The 24489-nt window shown below is 40.8% G+C and overlaps 2 protein-coding genes across 2 annotated transcripts in view; one reads left to right on the top strand and one right to left on the bottom strand.

The window, feature by feature from the left end:
• Positions 1-4527, top strand: part of mov10a (Mov10 RISC complex RNA helicase a) — a 48304-nt gene extending 43777 nt beyond the window's left edge. The window contains exons 20-22 of the mRNA XM_034166016.1: positions 3836-3924; positions 4035-4153; positions 4281-4527. Coding sequence (XP_034021907.1) covers positions 3836-3924; positions 4035-4153; positions 4281-4345 — 273 coding nt within the window. The 3' untranslated portion in view covers positions 4346-4527. The remainder of the gene's footprint in view (positions 1-3835; positions 3925-4034; positions 4154-4280) is intronic.
• A 5295-nt stretch (positions 4528-9822) lies between these two features.
• Positions 9823-24489, bottom strand: part of rhoca (ras homolog family member Ca) — a 31778-nt gene continuing 17111 nt past the window's right edge. Inside the window, exons 2-5 of the mRNA XM_034166019.1 lie at positions 18572-18729; positions 15837-15957; positions 12132-12262; positions 9823-10142 (exon numbers count right to left, since the gene is read on the bottom strand). Coding sequence (XP_034021910.1) covers positions 9969-10142; positions 12132-12262; positions 15837-15957; positions 18572-18727 — 582 coding nt within the window. The 5' untranslated portion in view covers positions 18728-18729 and the 3' untranslated portion in view covers positions 9823-9968. The remainder of the gene's footprint in view (positions 10143-12131; positions 12263-15836; positions 15958-18571; positions 18730-24489) is intronic.

Genomic DNA, 24489 nt, shown 5'->3' with positions numbered 1-24489 from the left:
TAGCTTTTGATTTTCATTCGACCATATGATCGCGATCAGGAGGTGGTCGTGAGATGTTAAAGCTTGTTAGAACATGTACACTACACGATGCAGGATGCTTGATTTAACCTGAAACTCGGTCCAAAAATTCCTGCATGAAAAATCATCTCGCACAGTGTAAAGCACATTTTACAACATCATAAAACGTGTGCACATTCTCTCCACATGCAAAACATTTTGCGATGACACTTCCAGGGCTCCGTAAAAATGCCTGTTTTTACAAATAAAAAAATGAACACCAACACACGACAGACGTCACATTGTGTTGGTTTACATAATGAATGACTGAACCAATCAGTGTTTAACAGAGGCACTTTTACCCAGAATCCTTTGCGATTTGTCTGTTACTAAACCTCAGAATTAGTGCATTATTCAACATTAAAAGATATATGCTATATTTTAACTTTGTACAAATGACAGAATTGACATTAATGGAGTTATTCTATAGGTATTAATGTTATTTATAAACCAAAACCATAAGTCAGCATGACTTTATTTTTCAAGACCTCCGCCTGACCGGAGTGTTGTAATTGATAGAGAGCTAGCTTTAGAGCTGCTCTCAGGGTGCCTCTGTGTTGGGAAGCTCTGTAGTAAACAAGAGCTTCCAGCAGCAGAATGTTCAAAGACAAAAGTGTGGTCTCGGTGTGTGGGTCTGTTGTTACTTTTAATATTAGTACAACCCTGGCAAAAATTATGGAATCACCGGCCTCGGAGGATGTTCATTCAGTTGTTTAATTTTGTAGAAAAAAAGCAGATCACAGACATGACACAAAACTAAAGTCATTTCAAATGGCAACTTTCTGGCTTTAAGAAACACTATAAGAAATCAAGAAAAAAAGATTGTGGCAGTCAGTAACGGTTACTTTTTTAGACCAAGCAGAGTAAAAAAATATGGAATCACCCTGTAAATTTTCATCCCCAAAACTAACACCTGCATCATATCAGATCTGCTCGTTAGTCTGCATCTAAAAAGGAGTGAACACACCTTGGAGAGCTGTTGCACCAAGTGGACTGACATGAATCATGGCTCCAACACGAGAGATGTCAATTGAAACAAAGGAGAGGATTATCAAACTCTTAAGAGAGTAAATCATCATGCAATGTTGCAAAAGATGTTGGTTGTTCAGTCAGCTGTGTCTAAACTCTGGACCAAATACAAACAACATGGGAAGGTTGTTAAAGGCAAACATACTGGTAGACCAAGGAAGACATCAAAGCGTCAAGACAGAAAACTTAAAGCAATATGTCTCAAAATATGAAAATGCACAACAAAACAAATGAGGAATGAAGGAGAGGAAACTGGAATCAACGTCTGTGACCGAACTGTACGAAACCGCCTAAAGGAAATGGGATTTACATACAGAAAAGCTAAACGAAAGTCATCATTAACACTTAAACAGGAAAAAAACAAGGTTACAGTGGGCTAAGGAAAAGCAGTCGTGGACTGTGGATGACTGGATGAAAGTCATATTCAGTGATGATTCTTGGATCTGCATTGGGAAAGGTGATGATGCTGGAACTCTTGTTTGGTGCCGTTCCAGTGAGATTTATAAAGATGACTGCCTGAAGAGAACATGTAAATTTTCACAGTCATTGATGATATGGGGCTGCATGTCAGGTAAAGGCACTGGGGAGATGGCTGTCATTACATCATCAATAAATGCACAAGTTTACATTGATATTTTGGACACTTTTCTGATGTTTTGGGATGATATCATTTTTTAAGATGATAATGCATCTTGCCATAAAGCAAAAACGGTGAAAACATTCCTTGCAAAAAGACACACAGGGTCAATGTCATGACATAGGGTCAATGTCATGACATAGGGTCAATGTCATGACATAGGGTCAATGTCAACCAGCAGATGTGATTTGATGCAGGTGTTAGTTTTGGGGATGAAAATTTACAGGGTGATTCCATAATTTATTCCTCAGAATTGAGTGAGTCCATATTTTTTTCCTCTGCTTGGTCTAAAAAAAGTAACCGTTACTGACTGCCACAATCTTTTTTCTTCATTTCTTATAGTGTTTCTTAAAGCCAGAAAGTTGCCATTTGAAATGACTAGTTTTGTGTCATGTCTGTGATCTGCTTTTTTTTCTACAAAATTAAACAACTGAATGAACATCCTCCGAGGCCGGTGATTCCATAATTTTTGCCAGGGGTTGTATTCTGGGGGTTAATCGAGTAATCAGATAAAAAGTACTTTTGCGTTTTTAAACATCAACAGTCCAGGGCTCTCCCTGAGCAATGGCACAATGTCGCTGCGTCATCACGCAGATGGTCAAATTTAATGTATTCCTTTCTGTTTTCCTGGGTAATTTTTTTTTTTCACATCTTTACAAGTTTTGGATCTTTCCCGGTGTCAGGAGCTCAGCCAAAGTCTTGACATTTTGCAGAAATGGTGATCGGCTGTGGCTTTGTCTCCCCCCCCCCCCCCCCCCCCCAAACTTGTAAAATTGTACACAGTCCTGGTCTGTGTACTACAGTGTTAAACAAAGCCTCGAGGCACAGAATTTGCCTCGACCATTTTTTTGTAGTCAAATTATTCGAGTTACTCAATCATTTCAGCCCTAATAATGAGTATTAAATGTTTTTCTCCTTTTCCATGTTGAATGTATGATGTCATACATATGTACTGTGCACTTTTTAAAATAATAACAAGCAAGAATCACAGACGCCAACAAATTATTTAACTGCAGTGTCGCCTGCATTTAAACAGGTAATTTTTTTTTTTTTTTTAATCTTCCATGAGGGACTGTTCTACTACATTGCTGTGCAAAATGTTTCAATGAAGTTAATGTTTGTCTGCATGGCTAACATTGAAAACTGACTGTGCACATCATGTCAGGTTTGTTTTTTTTTTTGTTTTTTTTTGCTACTGATAGAAGAAAGCGCCAGAAAGAAAGTTGGTTAAATGCCCACCTGAAGTCAATTTTTTTAAAAATTAAAGGTTGTTAAACACCCACCTAAAATTTATTAATTCTGTGACACTCCCCCAAAAGCAAAAAACAGTTTTCACTGTTTTTCTCCTCTTTGTTCTGACTGTGGCTAGCTTTGTAGACAGCAACTAACATATTTAACAGCAGACTTGCCTGGATTTAAACAGGAACTTTTTAAGCAGCCATGAGAAACAGTTTTTCTGTTTTAATGTAATTGTTGTGCAAAATGTTTAAAGTAATTGTGTAGTTAATATTGCAAACCGACTGTCCCAGTCACTTTTTATTTATTTATTTATTTCCTGACATTAGCTGGTAGGGAACATATTTAATAAATGATAATGGTAGGATAGGGGGGGAAAACAGACAAGTGACTTATCTTTATTTGCGAGGAAATCAGAAATTTTCTTGACGGTCAGTCCGACAAACTTAACATTTGGCACAGTTTGTGCAAATGCCCATCTCCCATTTCAAGCAGAACTTTGCGCGCCCAGATGAGTGAATATGATGAAGCTGTGCTCCATTGCACTTTCATGTTTGCGCAACGGGTCGCTAATGTTTGAGTAACATCACATTTCTAAGTGTTTGCTGTATGAGGAGGATCATGGAGGATGGTTTTTTTTAACCAGTGCTCTAAGTCGAGGGTCACCAACCCTGATCCTGTCTTGTGTTTTCCAACTCTCCCTGTTCCACCCACTTGCTCCTTAAGTAGCTCAGGTGGTGCTCAACCAATCAAGAGTAAGGAAACTCCAGACTTAATGTGCTGCAGCAGGTGGACTTGTGCAGGGCTGGTGACTGCAGGTTTGCATGGTTTCTGCTGCAACTTAAATCAGTAAACTATTTAATTCTGTTGCTGCAGAGATTCAACGTAGCCATGACCAGAGCCAAGTCCTTGTTGATTGTGGTGGGAAACCCTGTGATTCTAAACAAGGATCCCACCTGGAAGAAGTAAGCAGGAACAGACTGCATACAAGATTTAGCATTTTAACAGATTACACAGTTTCATGCATTAAGATGCTGCAGTATCTCATTGAAACACTTGATTTCTGCTTTTGCAGGTTCATCAGCTACTGTGTGGAGGAGAACGGCTACACAGGATTTGACTTCAGAGATGCAGAAGATGAAGAGGACATGGTGGCACAACTGGCGTTCCTGAAAATCGATGTGGAATGTGAAGGTTTGTGCAGCTGTACAGACATTTCCTGCATAGCTGAGCTGGGAGGGCTCATGGGCTACAGCTGAGTTATTAACACATTCTTAACCACGGCCATGGAACACAGCCTTTATTTTTGGTTTTATTCCAGGTGTTCCTGCAGAGGAGAGCACCCTCCAGCAGCACGTGCACCCAGAGTGGAAAAATGAGCATTGAAGCACAGTTGTCTTAAACATCAAAGAACAGTCTGCATCAACACACTTTCTGGATGTTGAAATTTAAATACAGCCTCGTAGAAAAATTTACTTTCTTTGCTTGAAATGACTTGCAATTTATTAAGAATATATTCTATAGGAACTTGTGTATTTTGCTGCAATAAAGAATCATTTTTATGACAATGGGAGGGAAAAATTGACTTTTTCACCTTTTTTCAGCATCATTATATGCAAATATTGCCATTTTGTGCTTGTCCCACACCCAGACTTTTGATCTTCAATGATAAAAATGAATGGTAAAGAAACTTTTTTCTAATGTTTTAAAATATCTCTGAATAAAATATCAGTAAAATAATCAAAACATAATTGGGGTATTCAATGTCATACAACTGTTGTGATTTTTTTAAAACAAAATGTAGTTGTCCCACACTATTGCCGTAATTTCCACCACAACACTGTAATGTCCCTAAACAGTTTGTATGAAAGATTGTTTGGGTAGTTTCTATGGAGATAAACGGTGACATCAGAGCACATGTATATAACTCCAAATCACAACAAACAGTTGCCCCAAGACGCTTTATATTGTAAGGCAATGGTGTGGTGGAAATTACATTTACAAGGCCAATAGTGTCCATAGTTAAAGAATCACCCTTGAACATTACAGCCCAACTGTGCAGCAGATCATTTAATTTCACATTTTCATTAACTGACTCATAAGTATCCAAAGTCTGCTAATTCTGGCCTGTTTTTATGTTCTCAGAGGTGACGTGTAAGAACATACAGACTTTGCTCACAGTGAGTTTGGTGCCTCTTGATAACCTGATTACTATTGAACCTGTTCTCCAACTCTAATATTTCAAATTCCATTCTCATTTATTTAACATAAGAGAACATAATTCTCATTATGTTCTCTAATGCCATATACCAACACAGTGCAGAGTAGCTACCTAAACTCTGTGAGATAGAGTATCTTGTCAATAGTTTTACATCCTCATTGAAGACAACTTTGGATGCTGTAGCTCCTCTGAAAAAGAGAGCTTTAAATCAGAAGTGCCTGACTCCGTGGTATAACTCACAAACTCGCAGCCTAAAGCAGATAACCCGTAAGTTGGACAGGAAATGGCGTCTCACTAATTTAGAAGATCTTCACTTAGCCTGGAAAAAGTCTGTTGCTTTATAAAAAAAAAAGCCCTCCATAAAGCTAGGACATCTTACTACTCATCACTAACTGAAGAAAATAAGAACCACCCCAGGTTTCTTTTCAGCACTGTAGCCAGGCTGACAGAGTCAGAGCTCTATTGAGCCGAGTATTCCTTTAACTAGTAATGACTTCATGACTTTATTTGCTAATAAAATTTTAACTATTAGAGAAAAAATCACTCATAACCATCCCAAAAACGTATCGTTATCTTTGGCTGCTTTCAGTGATGCCGGTATTTGGTTAGACTCTCTCTCCGATTGTTCTGAGTTATTTTCATTAGTTACTTCCTCCAAACCATCAACATGTCTATTAGACCCCATTCCTACCAGGCTGCTCAAGGAAGCCCTACCATTAATTAATGCTTCGATCTTAAATATGATCAATCTATCTTTATTAGTTGGCTATGTACCACAGGCTTTTAAGGTGGCAGTAATTAAACCATTACTTAAAAAGCCATCACTGGACCCAGCTATCTTAGCTAATTATAGGCCAATCTCCAACCTTCCTTTTCTCTCAAAAATTCTTGAAAGGGTAGTTGTAAAACAGCTAACCGATCATCTGCAGAGGAATGGTCTATTTGAAGAGTTTCAGTCAGGTTTTAGAATTCATCATAGTACAGAAACAGCATTAGTGAAGGTTACAAATGATCATCTTATGGCCTCAGACAGTGGACTCATCTCTGTGCTTGTTCTGTTAGAGCTCAGTGCTGCTTTTGATACTGTTCACCATAAAATTTTATTACAGAGATTAGAGCATGCCATAGGTATTAAAGGCACTGCAATGCGGTGGTTTGAATCATATTTATCTAATAGATTACAATTTGTTCATGTAAATGGGGAATCTTCTTCACAGACTAAGGTTAATTATGGAGTTCCACAAGGTTCTGTGCTAGGACCAATTTTATTCACTTTATACATTTCCCTTAGGCAGTACTATTAGACAGCATTACTTAAATTTTCATTGTTACGCAGATGATACCCAGCTTTATGTATCCATGAAGCCAGAGGACACACACCAATTAGCTAAACTGCAGGATTGTCTTACAGACATAAAGACATGGATGACCTCTAATTTCCTGCTTTTAAACTCAGATAAAACTGAAGTTATTGTACTTGGCCCCACAAATCTTAGAAACATGGTGTCTAACCAGATCCTTACTCTGGATGGCATTACCCTGACCTCTAGTAATACTGTGAGAAATCTTGGAGTCATTTTTGATCAGGATATGTCATTCAATGTGCATATTAAATATGTAGGACTGCTTTTTTGCATTTGCACAATATCTCTAAAATTAGAAAGGTCTTGTCTCAGATGCTGAAAAACTAATTCATGCATTTATTTCCTCTAGGCTGGACTATTGTAATTCATTATCAGGTTGTTCTAAAAGTTCCCTGAAAAGCCTTCAGTTAATTCAAAATGCTGCAGCTAGAGTGCTAACAGGGACTAGGAGAGCATATCTCACCCATATTGGTCTCTCTTCATTGGCTTCCTGTTAATTCTAGAATAGAATTTAAAATTCTTCTTCTTACTTATAAGGTTTTGTTTGTGATTTGGCGCTATATAAATAAAATTGATTTGATTTAAATAGACTGCACCATGGACCAAAAGAACATGTAGCAAGGAATGTGAGCATTCTGTGCCTGCAGTAACTAAGCATTTCTGGCATTGTGTGTGTGTGTGTGTGTATAGATTTTAGCATCATATCAAACATTTTCAGTTCCCAGAATATTAGAAGTCAGATGAGCCCGACCTTTGTAACGGCTATTACAGTACAATGTAGTTTCATTTACGCCAGTAAGTGAAAGCAAGAGCAGCACGTTTTAGGATAAAGACAATTTTAACTTTTAGCAGAGACATACAAAGGAACCTCACAACAGTTGTAGCAGCTGGTTCATCTGTACTGAGAGTGATGACCAAAAAGGCAGTTTACCAGAACAGAAAGCAACGAACCAAACAAACTTCATATACAACTTTGCTTTTCCCCATATACTTGTATATGCCTATATACAGTAGTGTTCAGAGTAATAGTACGAACACCCCCTTTTCTACTTGTTTTTACTAATAGCCCAATTTCACAGCCTTAAGAGTGTGCATATCATGAATGCTTGGTCTTGTTGGATTTGTGAGAATCTACTTGCAGCTTGTTTCCCATGTAACAATAAGAAATATACTCAAAACCTGGATTAATCTTTTTAGTCACATAGCACTACTATTATTCTGAACACTACTGTATATTAAGAAGAATGCTGCTGGACTGGAAAACATCTACACGGAGTTCAAACAGCACAGTTTCCAGGACTGGGCTGACTCATACAACACGCGGATGCCTATAGCGGATTTGACCGGTGTCGCAGACCGAACGCCCCCCCCCCCAAAAAATCGGTCCCCCCGACGAGACGTTCACGCATTAACACCTCGTTTCTGCTTCAAACTGCACACCAGTCATTATCTAATGCAGCAACAGATATCTGAAGCTTTTGTATGACAATCATTTCCACATAAATTCAGCATTATTTCATTATAAAAGGCGGCGGAAGCGATTGGAGCGCTGCAGCTAAACGAGCTGCTAGCTGATGCCTTCACTGCGCATCTATCATTGCAAAGCGTCACGGAATTTCACCTCATTTCTGCTTAAAACTGACGGAATGATTTAAGAGGTTTTACTTTTATCATATGATGGTCCCATTAATCCATGTGATTGCTTTGGGTGAAGAGACTCGGTCTCAGATGTGCTGCTGTGATCCAAAACAACACACGCGCAGATGCAAAAGGCGGACCGATTTTTAGGGGCAGACCGACACCGGGTAACGTGCACACTATCGTTAATGAGAGTGAGACGCTGAACTGTGAATGGCCTTTGCCTTCATTGAATTTGTTGTGGATGGTCCTAGCAGCTAGTTCTTGCTCCACTTCACAGACTGGGTGATGAGGAATAAAAGAGATTATACTGAAGAACAACCCAAACACAAGATGTTTATGAACCACTGACGTTTTTAAAAACTGACCTGCCAACTTTTATACATTTTATATGCATTTGTTGACTGCACCCTTGCAAAGCTGTGCTTAAAACTGCAGAGCTGGTGAACCCGAAAAAATAAACTGTGCACAGCGTGGCAGTGTTTGGTTTACCTGCTGCTGCTAGCAGTAAAGCCAAGTGCCTATAACGTAACTACTGATGATTTCCTGACTGTGACTTCACAATAAAAGCATCTTAAAGTCAAAGCCTTGGAAGCTGCAATAAACCTGGACAAAGAGCTTTAGTGTGCTGCAGTGACCTGCCCAATATTAGCAGGCTAACAGCGCTAGTGTTAAACTCTGAATGACAACTGACATAACAGCATGTTTTGTTCAGAAGTTATTTATAAATGCAGGACTCAAAGTAGATTTCATCATGCGACAGGCTCAAAATTACAATGGTAATGTACTGAAACGGGTGAGTGAAGTGCTGAGATGGAAAACTAGTTTTTTTTACAGTTTGGGAGCTTGCACTTTTTCATAAGTAATGCAGCTTCTGTTTAACTATCATCGTGTGCAACAAACTGGAGCTGTAGCAGGTAAATGCTGATGAGTTCATGAATTTCTGCATTAGAATTTGGGGATACTTTAGTGGCAAGCAGTATTTTAGACAGAATACAAAATCATGTTAAAATGACAAAGAATGCAACAATTCTATCAAACCTTCCACCAGCAGGGTGGTGGTACAGCCCCAGACATCCAGCACTAAATCAATAATAATTGGTAGACAATTTTTTTTTTTTTTTTTTTTTTTAACTTTATTTGTACAATCAGGTCTCGACATGAGGTCTAATCTGATCTGGGAGCGTGCACAGGGGCCACGAGTTGCTGCACCCAGTAGTGTATGGAAGCAACCGACTCCTGACTGGAAGGATACTGAGCTGAAGAACAGAAGTAGTTGGTAGTGATATATATATTAAGAAAAAAAAGGGCACTATCTTAAGGTAAAATAAAACAATTTCAGTCTCTGTCACGGCTGCTGCCATGTGGATATTCAAAGGACTGTCTGGACAAGACTTTACTCATGAAGACATTATACAAGCTAGGAAGGACGCTGTTTCTCCGAGGCTGAGAAAAACAATATTGTGCACAAATATGTGCATCTATTACTGCTTTGTTACATTACAAATATGGGGGGGGGAGTAGACATTCAAGGTATAGAGATTTGGGGAAGAGAGAAAAAAACTAAACAAGGAACTCTGAACATCAGTTTCTAAGCAGAGATATAGACAAAAGTTAATTTCCTATATTAGCGGGTTTTTCCGTTTATCTACTTGCCTCTTATCATGACATGTAATATACAGTACAAAATGACATTTGGTAAAGGGTCAGTCCATTTCATGTTTTTTCCCCTCTCCCACTGGTCACTAGATTTCATGGTGCCTTTACTGGCCACCGCACCAGCTGCTCACAGTAGTTGGCAGCCGCTCCTCTTCTTTCTCTTGCGGACTTGTAGAGCCGCCCTTGTGGCCATCTCAAACACATCCCGCACACCGTCTTTTGTCTTAGCAGAGCACTCCAAGTAGCCAAAAGCGCTGATCCGGTTTGCCATGTCTCTGCCTTCTTCTGCCTTCACCGGCTCCTACAAGGTCAGATTAGGAATAGTTATGAAATTTAATGAGCTGAAGATGATTCATCAAATTTAATGCCACTGTTTTTCAGCAGATTCCCCTGGGTGCTGAACAGATGGTGCCAAATCTCAGACAGATGAAAAGTAACCAAGTACAGAGTAAGGAAGCGTTTTCAAGATTATACCTGCTGCGCGTCTTTGAACATGTAAATTCACCACACTTCAACTGATGACTTAATACTTCTCTTTGTCAAACGGTTCCTGTTTTCGAGAGAAAAGAAAAGCTGACAGCTGAGTCGGGGGGAAAAAAACAAAAATACTGGAGAGCTTTGTCAACATGTTCCCATTCTATTGACCAGCCTGTGCCGGAGACAGAAAAACAAGCTTTTCTGTGACACAGCAGACTTCAATGTTGCTGCTGTTCAATGAAAAACCAGAACAACTTTTTCAAAGAGTGGTCATATTTCAGGTTAAAAACAAATACACATCCTCTAAAGGAACTGAGTGACAGTCCCAATTCACTTGACTTGTTCACCCAGATCTCATTACAAACCTGTGAATTATAAGTCTGTGGGCTTCATTAACCTGGATCCTTGAGGCCTTACATCTAACACCTGCCAACTTATTCAAGTCAACTTGCAGAGGTACTCATCTTCACCTGGGTGAAGAGTAGTTACCAAATTATAAGCATTTTCTGCAAAATAAATAAATAACTAATAAATGACTAAATAAAAATAATCACAGTTTGAATCAAGGCGGTGGTTTTTGGCTGTAAATAAACTGCAGGACTCAGAGTGCTCCTGCTCAGGCTTTGTAAGAGTGCTATATGATTGAGCTAAAACTATCAGATGTGCCAGTTCCTAATAATGTTAATTTATTGTATGTTTCATTTCATTTTATCGTTTCACGTTCTGTATTGTTGACTTAGAATAATTATTGCCATGATACCACACACTCTTATACAATAGGTGGATGATACGCACCTCTCAAACTACTTTGTGATTCCCTGAAAGAAAGTATTTTTATTTTTATTATTAAATTACTAGAGCTCTTGTCAAAACTCTCTTGTATGTGTTAACGTTAAAAGTCCACAAGGTGGAGCTATTGCTCCATCTCAACCTTGACTATAGGCTACTGCCGTTGCTTATATTAGTGGATAAGTGTTTTTATTTTCAGACTGTCTGACAACATGACTAAGATGAGTGCCTTAAAGCAGATTATTTTAACTGATGGATTTAACTGTTCACATGACTTGAGCACATTATGTTTCAGAAGTTGCTACCATTTCAGCGCAAGGCTAATGGCTAACTTTAGCATGACCAAATGGCTCCTTTGTGATAATTGTATTTGTAATATCTGTAATAATATGGCTTGATGTGGAGTTAACTGGCCTAACAGATTATCTAAGAAGTGTGTGCTGCAGTTTTTCCCGTTGAGTGAAATGGCGGCTTAAGCACACAGAAAGCCATGATACCAAGAGTGCCGCTTTCTCTGCGGATATTCCTCGTCAACCTGAATCACAATGGACTTGCACTCATCGATACAGACCGCTCCCTGTGCCCAAACTCAGGACCCGTGTGACTCAGATATGCTGAGTGGTTCAGGTGTACTTCCTGTCATGTGAATCAGAGGCGACTCAGGTTTGTTGATTCTGATTGCTCCCTGCACCCATAGTCAGACTTGGGTAACTCACAGATTCAATATAAATGAGACATGGAGGCCCAGAGTCACTGACTGGACCTGGGTGAGTGTTAAATTTGCACAGTGCACAGATTTTTAATCCTTTTTATAATTTTTGGCCTCATTTCATTAAACATTTGATTATAGTTACATTTAAATACAACTGAACTCTAAGGTTCTATTGAAGCTCGGCTTCAGACTGATGCGATGTCACCATCAAACATTTGAGTTTTCTGTTTTAAATACACCAAAATTCACACATCTGAAAACACCATGTGAAGTGAAAATTCCCCACCACAAATGCATAGTATGGGCATGTACCTGCTTCATCTTGGCGAGCTCTCTCCGAGTGTGCTCATCATTCCGCAGGTCCTTCTTGTTCCCCACAAGGATGATTGGAACATTGGGACAGAAGTGTTTCACCTCAGGCGTCCACTTCTCTGGGATATTTTCTGTCCCAGGAGAGAGAAGAAATGATGCAAGATACTGAACAGGGACTCTAGAGGATAAGCAGCTGAAATAATCACTCCTGGCCCTCTGGATTAGTGCCATTTTGGCGATCGTTCTTCGCGGCATTATGCTGCTGCAGGAATTTCAGTTATGTTTTAATTCTTTTAATAACTCTACAATAGTGCCCATGTACCTGAAGGCAGTAAAGTGCTACAGCAGTCTGACACCAATGACCTCGAACTTCATTCAAATTATTGACCTCTGGCCTACCTCAACAAGGCAAATCTGGAAAATTGGGTTGAAAATGAAATTCCTTGAAATTTGTTTAAATCAAATTTTTTAAAACAACAACTTTACGGTCAACCTTCACTGACACACCTAGTTTGGTAGAAATCAGCAAAAGGACTTGTGAGAAGTCTGCTGACAGACAGACTGGCAGACATGACAGTGACCCCAGTGACTGACCTTTGGTAAATCTGATCCCACCTTACATGTGTGCCACGGTTGGGAGGCCATCAGGGTAAAAAAAATTAAGGGCTGTGAAATGAAAATTGTGAAATCCGAGGAAAATTTTCAAAGGGGGGGTGCAGCGTCCCAGGAGCTGGGGTCTAGGGCTCTGTGGAGCCCCAGAAAAAATTTTTTATCTGATACTTTTTCAGCATCTCCTGGAAGGACAAATCTCAAAATTAGTGAATATTTAAATGAGCAACCTTTTATTTGACCTGTCAATGATCATGTTGAAATAACAGAATATGACGTGGAAGTAGGACCGAATGATTTTCCTTTTAATTGTAAACCAAATTATGCATTAACTCAGAACAATTAAACTACATGAAATTTATGAAGACTGAAAAGACTGTTAAAGCATTTCAAAAACCACAGCTAAAGATTGTAGAATATTTGGAAAATCATGGTAAAATATCAATAACATACCTTATAGTAAAAAGTCACTTACATTTCATGCAGCCTAAATCCATTCAAAGCCACAATGTCTTTTTTACAATGAAAGAAAGTCTAGATTAGTGAAAAAAGTCATAATCTTGTCTAAAATCCAGTTTGAACAGCAGAATGTTTATTTTCCAGGGACATAAAAATTCTCTCCGTGTTTCCTGAGAGGTTCACTTTTCCAGTTTCTTTTATCTTTCAGGGGTGTTGATGAAGCCAGCGACAATTCCACGGATTCTTGTCCTTATAAGACTTTTTCAAACAGTCTCTCTCGCCATCTTCTCTCTGTGCGACATCGGTCCGTGACACAGACATGCTGCACAAATCTTCTTTTAAAAGCTTGAAAACTCTAAAAGTTTGGGATGTCCACATGCTAAATTTAGCTTAAGCGTCGCACAGGAGCCACACAGCGTCGCCGCAGCAACCAACCAGTCCCGCTTTACGACAACTGTCGTAACAGCTACGCTCTGAGTGGCATTTTTCCTCCGTGAAACTCTGCGGATCCGAGGAAACTGATTTGTATCTGTAACACACAGATCAGTGTCCGCGGACTTATAAAACTTACATGATGTCGTAAAAAAAGAGAACGCTTTGCGATAAGCATTTTAAAAACTCTGTTCACGATTAAAGAGTACATCACTAACATCCCACCCCCTCCCCATGATGAAATCCGCGGAATCCCGCGGAGTTTTCACAGCCCTGTAAATATTTTTGTAAGTAAGCAAGTCCCTTCTGCATCTCTCTTTATTCAGTCAGGGTTACCACAGCAGATCTGAGACTGATCGGCATGTTGATTTGGTAAACATTTTACGCCTGATGCTCTTCCTGACGCAACTCCACAATACATGAAGAATAGGCAGGGGTGGTCTTGAACATGGAACCTTCCAGTCTGGAAACAAGCACACCAACAGCTTGGTAACCACCCCTGCAGTTTATTATTATTGTTATTTTCACCTTTGATCTCCACAACCTCGACTAAAACTACCCTTTAAAGTGGATATGACACTTAAAGACAACATAGTCTTATTACGTGTAACAAATGTTATATAATTCGGTCAACCTAAGCGTTTTGGGAAAATGGACGCAGTTCTCCCGTTATATACAACATTTGAACGTCCCGCCACTCAAAATGTGCAGTTCGGCCTCCAGTTATTTTTTACTAATAGCCCAATTTCATAGCCTTAAGAGTGTGCATATCATGAATGCTTGTTGGATTTGAGAGAATCTACTGGTACCTTGTTTCCCATGTAACAATAAGAAATATACTCAAAACCTGGATTAATCTTTTTAGTCACATAGCACTACTATTATTCTGAACACTACTGTATTATGTTTGGTGAAAATTGGTCAAAGGATTGGGGATGACAAAGGGAATAAAGGCAGATAAACCAAAATTTAAGCCTTGAACACAATGACTCTGACCTTTGCCAAATTATACTCCTTAAGGGAGATTCTGGGGTGAGGAGTAGTGGAACAAAAACAATCAAACATTTCTCACATTATGATGATGATTCACAGTATCAACACTGTCAACAATCCTGTGTGACATTCATAAAGCTCAGACGTGCTGCAATGCCAAGATTGCAGTTATGGCACAGCTGCTTATGCTATAATGTGCTGAATTTACTTCAGAAAACATATGAAACCCGTTACCTCACTTTCCTCAAGTAAACTTAAAAATAAAAGCTAATTCACTTAGTGGCTTTATTTCAAATAATTTTAAACTACGGCGACGTATAAACACACATTTGCTTGATAGTTTGTCACACTGAAGTTCTTGTGGAAAAAAACTGCCAGAATGCTAAATTTCACACAAAAACACATTTGAATGATCTTTGAACTCTGGCTGGGAAATCGTGTGGAAGTGTGCTTATTTTCTCTACAGTGTTAACACTGGAACTATTAAAGCATAAATTAATGCATTCATCTCCCAGCTGTACTGAGACCTAAAAGCTTATCAAGTGCTGACAACAAATTCTAGACTTGATCAAATGAGGTCACGTCATTATTTATGGCTGAAACTCATTCCTTCCCCAAAGAAGACCAACCAGGAGGGTTTAGTCACGGGAAGCCATCTGCTGGAATGAGTCCACGTCCCTTAGTGCACAACACTTCTTCTGATAGATTGTTCTGCATACTGCTCAAGGCAAAGATGGTTTTAGCTGCACTAATCCCACTTCATTAAGTCAATTAAGGCAGGGGGTGGTGGCCAAGTGGGTAGTGCACTTGGTTTTTGTGCGAAAGAATCGAGGTTCAAACCCCACCCATGCCACATTTCTCAGGAAGGGCATACAGCGTAAAACGTGTGCCAATTCAACAAGCAGATCCAACTCAGATTTGTTGTGGTGACCCTGAGTGCAAACAAGGGAGCTTACTATTAAGGCATTTAACAAACAACTTGCTGGTATGAAATGATCCGAATCCAAAATTGGCAACAAAACCTTTTTTAATGGCGTACCAGAGTCTGTAAGTAGCTATAATAATCTGTTTATGAGCCAGTCTCTCACTCATGCTGCTTCCTCCTTAACCAGGTTTCTTTAGAAGATAAATATTTGCACTAAGCATGTCCTTTAAATGAAGATTCTATAGATAGTTTTTTTTTTTTTCTTTTAAACAACATATCAGCTTTACCTAAACTGTCAGGGCTGTCGATGGAGAAGCACATGAGGATAACATCTGTGTCTGGATAGGACAGTGGCCTCAACCTGTCATAATCCTCTTGACCGGCAGTATCCCACAGCGCCAACTCCACCTGGGATAAAGCAAAAGGGAAACACAGATGCACAAGTGAACGTAGCCTAACCTTTGTTGTGAGGAGGAAGAAAAGGCTTATACTCTTTGACTGGTGCAAAAAGGTGTACTCTGAGGACATGAGCTCCTCTCTGGGCTAAAATTAATGATGACCATACTATAAACGCCAATCTACTTATGACTAACAACAGCATTTAACGCTTGCTGCACTTATCGTTTTGAAATGTGCGTTAATAACACTACCTGTGGTTCTCATCTGTGGTAGATTCAGGGTGCAGATATCTGCCTTTGCCTTCATGTTACTGCTGCAGCTCTGAACTAATCAGGGCTTTGTAAGTCTCTGTTATGCTGCCTCTGTGCTGGAAATGAAGTTGGAGACTCGCCTCATCCCATCACACCTCTGATTAATTCCATTAGGGAAATTGGGAGATTAGCGGGCCAACCAGATACCGTCTGTCCCTATATGGGCATCAGCTGCACATCTTTATTAAGTTTCACTTTTTAGCGGAATTGCTGTACAAGCAAAACTTCTCCAAAGTTTAAAACACTGGGAACTTTACTGAATGACAATAGATTCTGCTGTGCCCACAGAGCACAAGAAATCAGTCAATGGTCCCAAAATAGAGGTTTGCAGAGGCACAGGGTGGGAGGTGGCTGTGCACTGCCGAGACTGCAGTGAGCAAATGGAGCAGTTACATTCCCACTGGACTTGCTGATGGCAGGAGATGTTGAGGGTGGAAAACAGTGAAGGGAGGGCCAGCATTTTTAGATGATGTCCAGTCTTATGACGGTGAAAGAAAAGGACAATTTTTGCTGCATGAAGAATTTTAGGAACTAAGAAATGTTCATAATTTGTCATCCATCAAGAGACCAAAAATCATTTTAGACCATCTTAGTTCTTAAGAAACAGGTCTTCTTTGTTTTTGAATTATAGATGCTGTGTAGAAATTAATAGGTGGAATTTGGTGGTCTGATGCAAAGATTCCCGATACAGAAAACATTTGCAATGGACTGCAGAACACTTGGGCAGAGCCTGGGCTCACAGTCTGGAGAGATGCACTGACTGTGTATTTATGCGGAGGTGGAAGGTGTTCTATGGACAAGTGATCAACCTGAAATCTTGAAATTAATGTCAATCAATGTTGTAGATATGTCTGAGGTCAAGATAACACATCCTGAAGTAGCACAGAGAGTAATAAATATTTTCTGTGTTTTCCAGAATATAAATCGTACTTTTTCTTGTATCTGAAAGTCACTTTTTAATACACTGCTTGCTTGCCTTTTTTTGTGTGTGTTGGGGGGGGGGGGGGGGGGGGGGTTGTTTAACAATAGCCAGTAACTCACACGTGCAAACCACAGTGTGAGCTGTTACCTCATGCAAGAGGCAAAAGAAGTAAGATGGACAAATTAACATGTGTTGGACAACATATTAGATGTTATCTGACAGTGTGGGCACATGGGATCTGCAAACAGACAGGGATGGAGAAGTGAGCTGCTGGAAGCCTTCAAGGACTTCAATTTAAAAAAATAAGCATGATACTTTGTGGATTGGACAAGGTATTTGATGTTGTTTCATACAAATAAGCATGGCTTGCTGGCTGACAGTACTGGAAGCACTACAATATAAATGTAAGTAGATTTGATCCTTGCCCAATCAGCTCTTTAGGGATTTTTGTGATATAACTGTACTGTACTTGTATAACTGGGATTTATCCATCTATTATTTGTGTTTATTTTGTTTAGTGTGATGGCTGCTGGTTAGGCCCATAGTAATATAGTATAGTAATACTTAATATAATATAGTTAAGCCTCTATAGTTAGTATCATTATTAATAATGACAATTTTTGTTCAAAATCTTTCAGGATGAAAGAGTTTGGAAATATTGCAGCAATTGAGACTGACAATAAGTTTATTTAGCCTTCAATATGTTTTTATTTTTTTATTTTTATTTTTTTTAGGGGGGGGGGGGAGCAGAGGACCTCTTGTATTGGGAATGAGAACAAATCTAATCCAGTTGGTTATCCAACAGTATAATTGTTCAGGGGCAGCCATGTTTCTGGGATTTGGGAAGGTGGATGGGGATAAGCTAAGGAGCTGACATTCAGCTGTACCAAAATTACCACCTATCAAACAGACTGTCCATTGAGAATTCCTAAATTTATGTTTCCTGACCAGAACACAGCACGCAACTCCTCCTTACGTCCTCTGACTAAGTGCAAACACAGCAGGAAGTGAGAGATGTTTGTCAGCCAGAAGGGTCCTTAGAGGAGGGGGATTGTCATGGCACATGCCCGTTTCCCGTCTGTGCAGGAAGCTAGGAAGTAGAGTCATTTCCTGTTTTGGCAAGCAGCGATCCTGCAGTGGTGGACAGTGCAAGAGAACAAATCCCTCTGACAGAAAGTCATGTGCTGCTCAGACATTTTCTTTCCTTTTTTTTGAGGCGGTGGGGGGTGCAATTTAATTCAGGTATTTTCCACCATGACCACTGGTAAGAGGTATGATACAATTTTAGCAGCAAAATCAAGACGTTGGGATTGGCAAACTGTCTTACACCAGCACCTTCTCTTCCCTTCGCCTCTTACACACCACTTTCTTTACTGTAGATTGTACAAACCTGTTTTCCATCAACCTCAATATCAGCGATGTAATTCTCAAACACTGTCGGCACATAAACTTCGGGAAACTGGTCTTTACTGAAAACGATGAGAAGGCATGTTTTCCCACAAGCTCCATCCCCAACAATCACCAGTTTCTTCCGAATGGCTGCCATCTCTGCAGGGACACAAGAGGAAGATTTCACAAGGATTACTCAGACATTCAAAGGGGAGTTACCAAAATCATCAACAGGAACGCTAAAGACATTTTGGTGTTATGGGAGGTTTCATCTGTCACACTTTATGGGCTGACATTGTCATCTTGGATATTCAATATTAAAGCACCAACTGCGACATCTCAGAATGCCAATTTTTCGTCACACCACAGCTAAGGTAGCGGTTCTGATCGGCACATTGTCAGACACAGCTGCAGACCTTGAACCTCCCCAGCCAAATCTAGAATACACAACTGCACAGAACAGAGAATGCAGACATTGATCATGGGGGTTGAGACAAACAGACAAGGAAAAATGTGCTATTAGACCACTCTCGCCTGTCTCTGCAATGTACCATGAAAAGAAAAGCATCCAGGAAATCAGAGCAGCTGATGAAGTGCTGGTCATGTCCTCAAGTAGGCAAACAATACACTGCGACCAGTTTCCAGAAACGTCTTTGGAAATATTTGGATAGTACCACAAACATTTAATTTTCACATTCTTTCACTGAAATACAGTTTTACTTAGGTATCATGCATTACATATTCTTAGATCTAAAATGTAAAAAAAAAAAAACCATTCTGGAATTACAGCAATTTTTTATGCGTAGACCCTCCATTTTCTGAGGCTATAAGTAATTTGGCATGTATTTTAAAGCTCATTTGAAACAACAGTAAATTGACCAAACTGCTGTGCAAAAGTGGGCACCAGGCTATGCCCAATAATAAGTAAATAAACAAACAAATTAAAAACAACAATAAAATTACAGCCTTTTGGCTCAGCTCCCTTTTTGTCACAACAGTACGGCAGAGCGAATGCAATACCGCCCCTGTTGCTCCGATTCTCCGGCTAATCTCACGCTCCACTGTCCCCTCATGAGCAAGACCCTGCAGTACTTTAACTCCTTCATGTGGGGCAAGACCGCATTCCCTACCTGGAGTAGGCAATCCATCGGTTTCCTACTAAGAACCATGGCCTCAGATTTAGAGATGCTGATCCTCATCCCAGCTACTTCACACTCGGCTGTGAACCAATCCAGTTGAGTGTTGGAGGTCACCAGCCAATGACGTTAACAGGCCCAGATTATCTGCAAAAAGCAGTGATGAGACCCTGAGCCCACCAAACTGGAAGTCCCTCAATGGAGTCCTGTATGGGCTTCAGTGGGGGACTCCGTTGTTCTGCTGGGGGACTTCAATGCACACGGGGTAATGACAGAGACACCTGGAAAGGCGTGATTGGGAGGACACTCATAAGTGTACAGTAGTGTTCAGCATAATAGAAGTGCTATGTGACTAAAAAGATTAATCCAGGTTTTGAGTATATTTCTTATTGTTACATGGGAAACAAGGTACCAGTAGATTCAGTAGATTCTCACAAATCCAACAAGACCAAGCATTCATGATATGCACACTCTTAAGGCTATGAAATTGGGCTATCAGTAAAAAAAAAAGTAGAAAAGGGGGTGTTCACAATAATAGTAGTGTGGCATTCAGTCAGTGAGTTCGTCAATTTTGTGGAACAAACAGGTATGAATCAGGTGTCCCCTATGTAAGGATGAAGCCAGCACCTGTTGAACATGCTTTTCTCTTTGAAAGCCTGAGGAAAATGGGATGTTCAAGACAATGTTCAGAAGAACAGCGTAGTTTGATTAAAAAGTTGACTGGAGAGGGGAAAACTTATACGCAGGTGCATAAAATTGTAGGCTGTTCATCTACGATGATCTCCAATGCTTTAAAATGGACAAAAAAAAACAGAGATGCATGGAAGAAAACGGAAAACAACCAACAAAATGGATAGAAGAATAAACAGAATGGCAAAGGCTCACCCATTGATCAGCTCCAGGATGATCAAAGACAGTCTGGAGTTACCTGTAAGTGCTGTGACAGTTAGAAGACGCCTGTGTGAAGCTAAATTATTTGCAAGAATGCCCCGCAAAGTCCGTCTGTTAAATAAAAGACGTGCAGAAGCGGTTACAATTTGCCATAGAACACATCAACTGGCCTAAAGAGAAATGGAGGAATATTTTGTGGACTGATGAGAGTAAAAATGTTCTTTTGTGGTCCAAGGGCTGCAGTTAGTTTGTGAGACGACCCCCAAACTCTGAATTCAAGCCACAGTTCACAGTGAAGACAGTGAAGCATGGTGGTGCAAGCATCATGATATGGGCATGTTTCTCCTACTATGGTGTTGGGCCTACATTTCACATACCAGGTATCATGGATCAGTTTGGATATGTCAAAATACTTGAAGAGGTCATGTTGCCTTATGCTGAAGAAGACATGCCCCTGAAATAGGTGTTTCAACAAGACAATGACCCCAAGCACTCTAGTAAACGAGCAAAATCTTGGTTCCAAACCAACAAAATTAATGCCTCGCAGATGTGAAGAAATCATGAAAAACTGTGGTTATACAGCTAAATATTAGTTTAGTGATTCACAGAATTGCTAAAAAAGCAGTTTGAACATAATAGTTTTGAGTATGTAGCATCAACGGCAGATGCTACTATTATTGTGAACACCCCCTTTTGTACTTTTTTTTACTAATAGCCTAATTTCATAGCCTTAAGAGTGTACATATCATGAATGCTTGGTCTTGTTAGATTTGTGAGAATCTACTGAATCTACTGGTACCTTGTTTCCCATGTAACAATAAGAAATATACTCAAAACCTAGATTAATCTTTTTAGTCACATAGCACTACTATTATTCTGAACACTACTGTACATGGTACTAGAGCACCCTAGACTGATAATCAATTTTGTTATTGTATCATCCGATCTGAGACCGCATGTTCTGGACACTCGGGTGAAAAGAGGGACAGAGCTGTCAACTATCACCATCTGGTGGTGAGTTGGATCGGGGGGAGGACTTTGGACACACCTGGTAAGCCCAAACAGATAGTGTGGGTGAACTGGGAACGTCTGGAGGAGCCCACTGTCCGACAGACCTTCAATTTGGGGGCATTGAACCAGAATGGGCAATGTTCAAAGCTTCCACTGCTGAAGCTGCAGTGGGGAGCTGCGGCCTGAAGGTCTTAGGTGCCTCAACGGGCGGCAAACTTTGAACGCTGTGGTGGACACTGGTGGTCAGGGAAGCCGTCCGACTGAGGAAAGAGTCCTTCCAAGACATGTTATCTTGGAGGACTTCAGAGGCAGTTGCCAGGTACCGACGGGCCTGAAGGGTAGCAGCCTCTGCTGTGGGGGAGGCAAAATAGCAGGTGTGGGAAGAGTTCGGAGCAACCATGGAGAAGGACTTTCGGTCAGCACCAAGGTGCTTCTGGCGGACTGTGAGGCACCTCAGGAGGGGAAAATGGGGAAAACCAACCAGTTGAGGTCTGTCGTCTTGGAGGACTTCAGAGGAAGTTGACTTCTTCTGTTGACCTCAACTAAGGATGTAATCCGTCGCTGGAGGAACACTTTGGGGAACTCCTGCATCAGACCCGAGCTGATGGAGGATTATCATCAACTTCCCTGGTGGAAGTCACTGAGGTAGTCAAACAACTCCACAGTGGCAAAGCCCCAGGGGTTGATGAGATCCGTCCAGAAATGGTGAAGGCTCTGGGTGTGGAGGGACTGTCTTGGATGAGATGTTTCTTCAACATTGCGTTGAGGTCTCGGACAGTGCCTGAGGAATGGCAAACTAGGGTGGTGGTCCCCATATTTAAAAAAAAGGGGACAGACAGTGTGTGCCAATTAGAGAGGCATCACACAACTCAACTGGTAAAGTCTACTTCAGGGTGCTGGAAAGGAGGGTTCGGCCAATAGTCGAACCTCTGATTGAAGAGGAACAATGCTATATCAATGTAAATGTTTACATTCATAGGAAAAACAATCCAGCCAGAAAAAGCATTTCTACATAGAAGGACACTGGCTTAGCATGTCCTGCTGTTGGGAGCCTGAGGATGAAGCAGAGGGGCTGATGAGTCGTGCTGCCCAGGAGCAGCTGTGGATATACTCATTGGCTCCTCAGCTCATCCACTTTTCGCCAAACAGTGTTGACAGCAATTCCTTCATGAGGACACCAATTCATCAGGGGAAATTCATCTTTCAGTGCTGCAGGCCAAATTCAGAGTCAAACCTGCCTCCACAATGGCTTTTCTGCTTGGATGCATAGAGACACTAAAATTTCAGTAAGCAGCATCAAGCTAAATTCAATCATGGACATGGAGGCTGAACAGACAGTTTCCTACCACAACACAGTTTCATGCATTTGTTTGGATAACAGCCATAATTTGATGTCCTGCACCATAAAAAATTATGGATGAATGATGGTAGAATGATGTGTATACAATATAATTACATGAGGAAAAATGATCACCACCCAACAATGGCTTAGACTGTATGTTTTATTTGCACTTGAAGCTTCATTTTAATTGTTCTTTGTTAGAAGGCATGATGTTTCTCCATATGGATACTATCTTAACTTGTTAGATAATGCTCACATGGAGATGAACAGAGCACAATATATGCCCAGTGTTCAGCAAGTTGCAGACAACGGCAAGTGCAATGACAGTTGTTCTCAATTTTCCATAAACCATCCGGCCGGGGACAGATATCAATTTTATATAAGCAGGTATGCACATAACTGGTGGTCATGGTGCTTCTGTGTGCTAAAAATAAATGTACATCATAAAAACAGAGCGTAGTGCTTTTCCTGCATTCTGTTATCCCTTTCCTCTTGAGAAGCACTTCTGTGTAGCATTTATTTTTAAGCAAGGCTTTCAACTGCTTCGCGGAACAAAAACCAGAAACTTTTGGCATTTTGCTAGGAATGAAAACGAAAAAGGTGCTTTGCCCTCTTCAGGTCGGTGGAGTGTCCTTGCCTCAAGTGGAGGAGTTTAAGTATATCGGGGTCTTGTTCACGAGTGAGGGACGGATGGAGCGTGAGATCGATAGATGGATCGGTGCAGCATCTGCAGTGATGCGGTCGCTGTATCGGACCATCGCGGTGAAGAGAGAGCTGAGTAGGGGGCAAAGCTCTCGATTTACCAATCGATCTACGTTCCGATCCTCACCTATGGTCATGAGATTTGGCTCATGACCGAACGAACGAGATCGCGAGTACAAGCAGCCGAGATGAGTTTCCTCCACAGGGTGGCTGGGCGCTCCCTTAGAGATAAGGTGAGGAGCTCGGTCACTCAGGAGGAGCTCGGAGTCGAGCCGCTGCTCCTCCACATCGAAAGGAGTCAGTTGAGGTGGTCCGGGCATCTTTTCCAGATGCCCCCTGGACGCCTCGCTGGAGAGGTGTTCCGGGCACGTCCCATTGGGAGGAGGCCCCGGGAAAGACCCAGGACACGCTGGAGGGACTACATCTCTCGGCTGGCTTGGGGACACCTTGGGGTTCCCCCGGAGGAGCTGGGGGAGGTGTGTGTGGATCGGGAGGTCTGGGCGGCTTTGCTTGAGCTGCTGCCCCCGTGACCCAACTCCGGATAAAGTGGAAGAAAATGGATGGATGAAAACGAAAACAGAACCTTGATATTTTTTTAATGTCCGGGAACAGAACTGTTTATTTAAAATAATGGTAACATGTTAATTCCATGTCTGTTTGCAAACCACCAATCAACTCAAAAGAAGAAGACCTGGTGAGGTTCACTTCGGCCTGTCGCATATTTTGGTTGTTGCTGGTGGGACAAAATGCTGGTGTCCCATTTTTCATGCTGAGAAACACACCTGGAGCAGACAAACATCGATGGGCTTCTTTAAAAACATTGCATTTACTCTGGTC

Source organism: Thalassophryne amazonica, chromosome 3 (genome assembly GCF_902500255.1).
Source record: "Thalassophryne amazonica chromosome 3, fThaAma1.1, whole genome shotgun sequence".
In the NCBI taxonomy this organism is placed as follows: Eukaryota; Metazoa; Chordata; class Actinopteri; order Batrachoidiformes; family Batrachoididae; genus Thalassophryne; species Thalassophryne amazonica.
The sequence above is the reverse complement of the archived record's forward strand: the minus strand, read 5'-3'. Positions and strand labels throughout refer to the sequence as shown.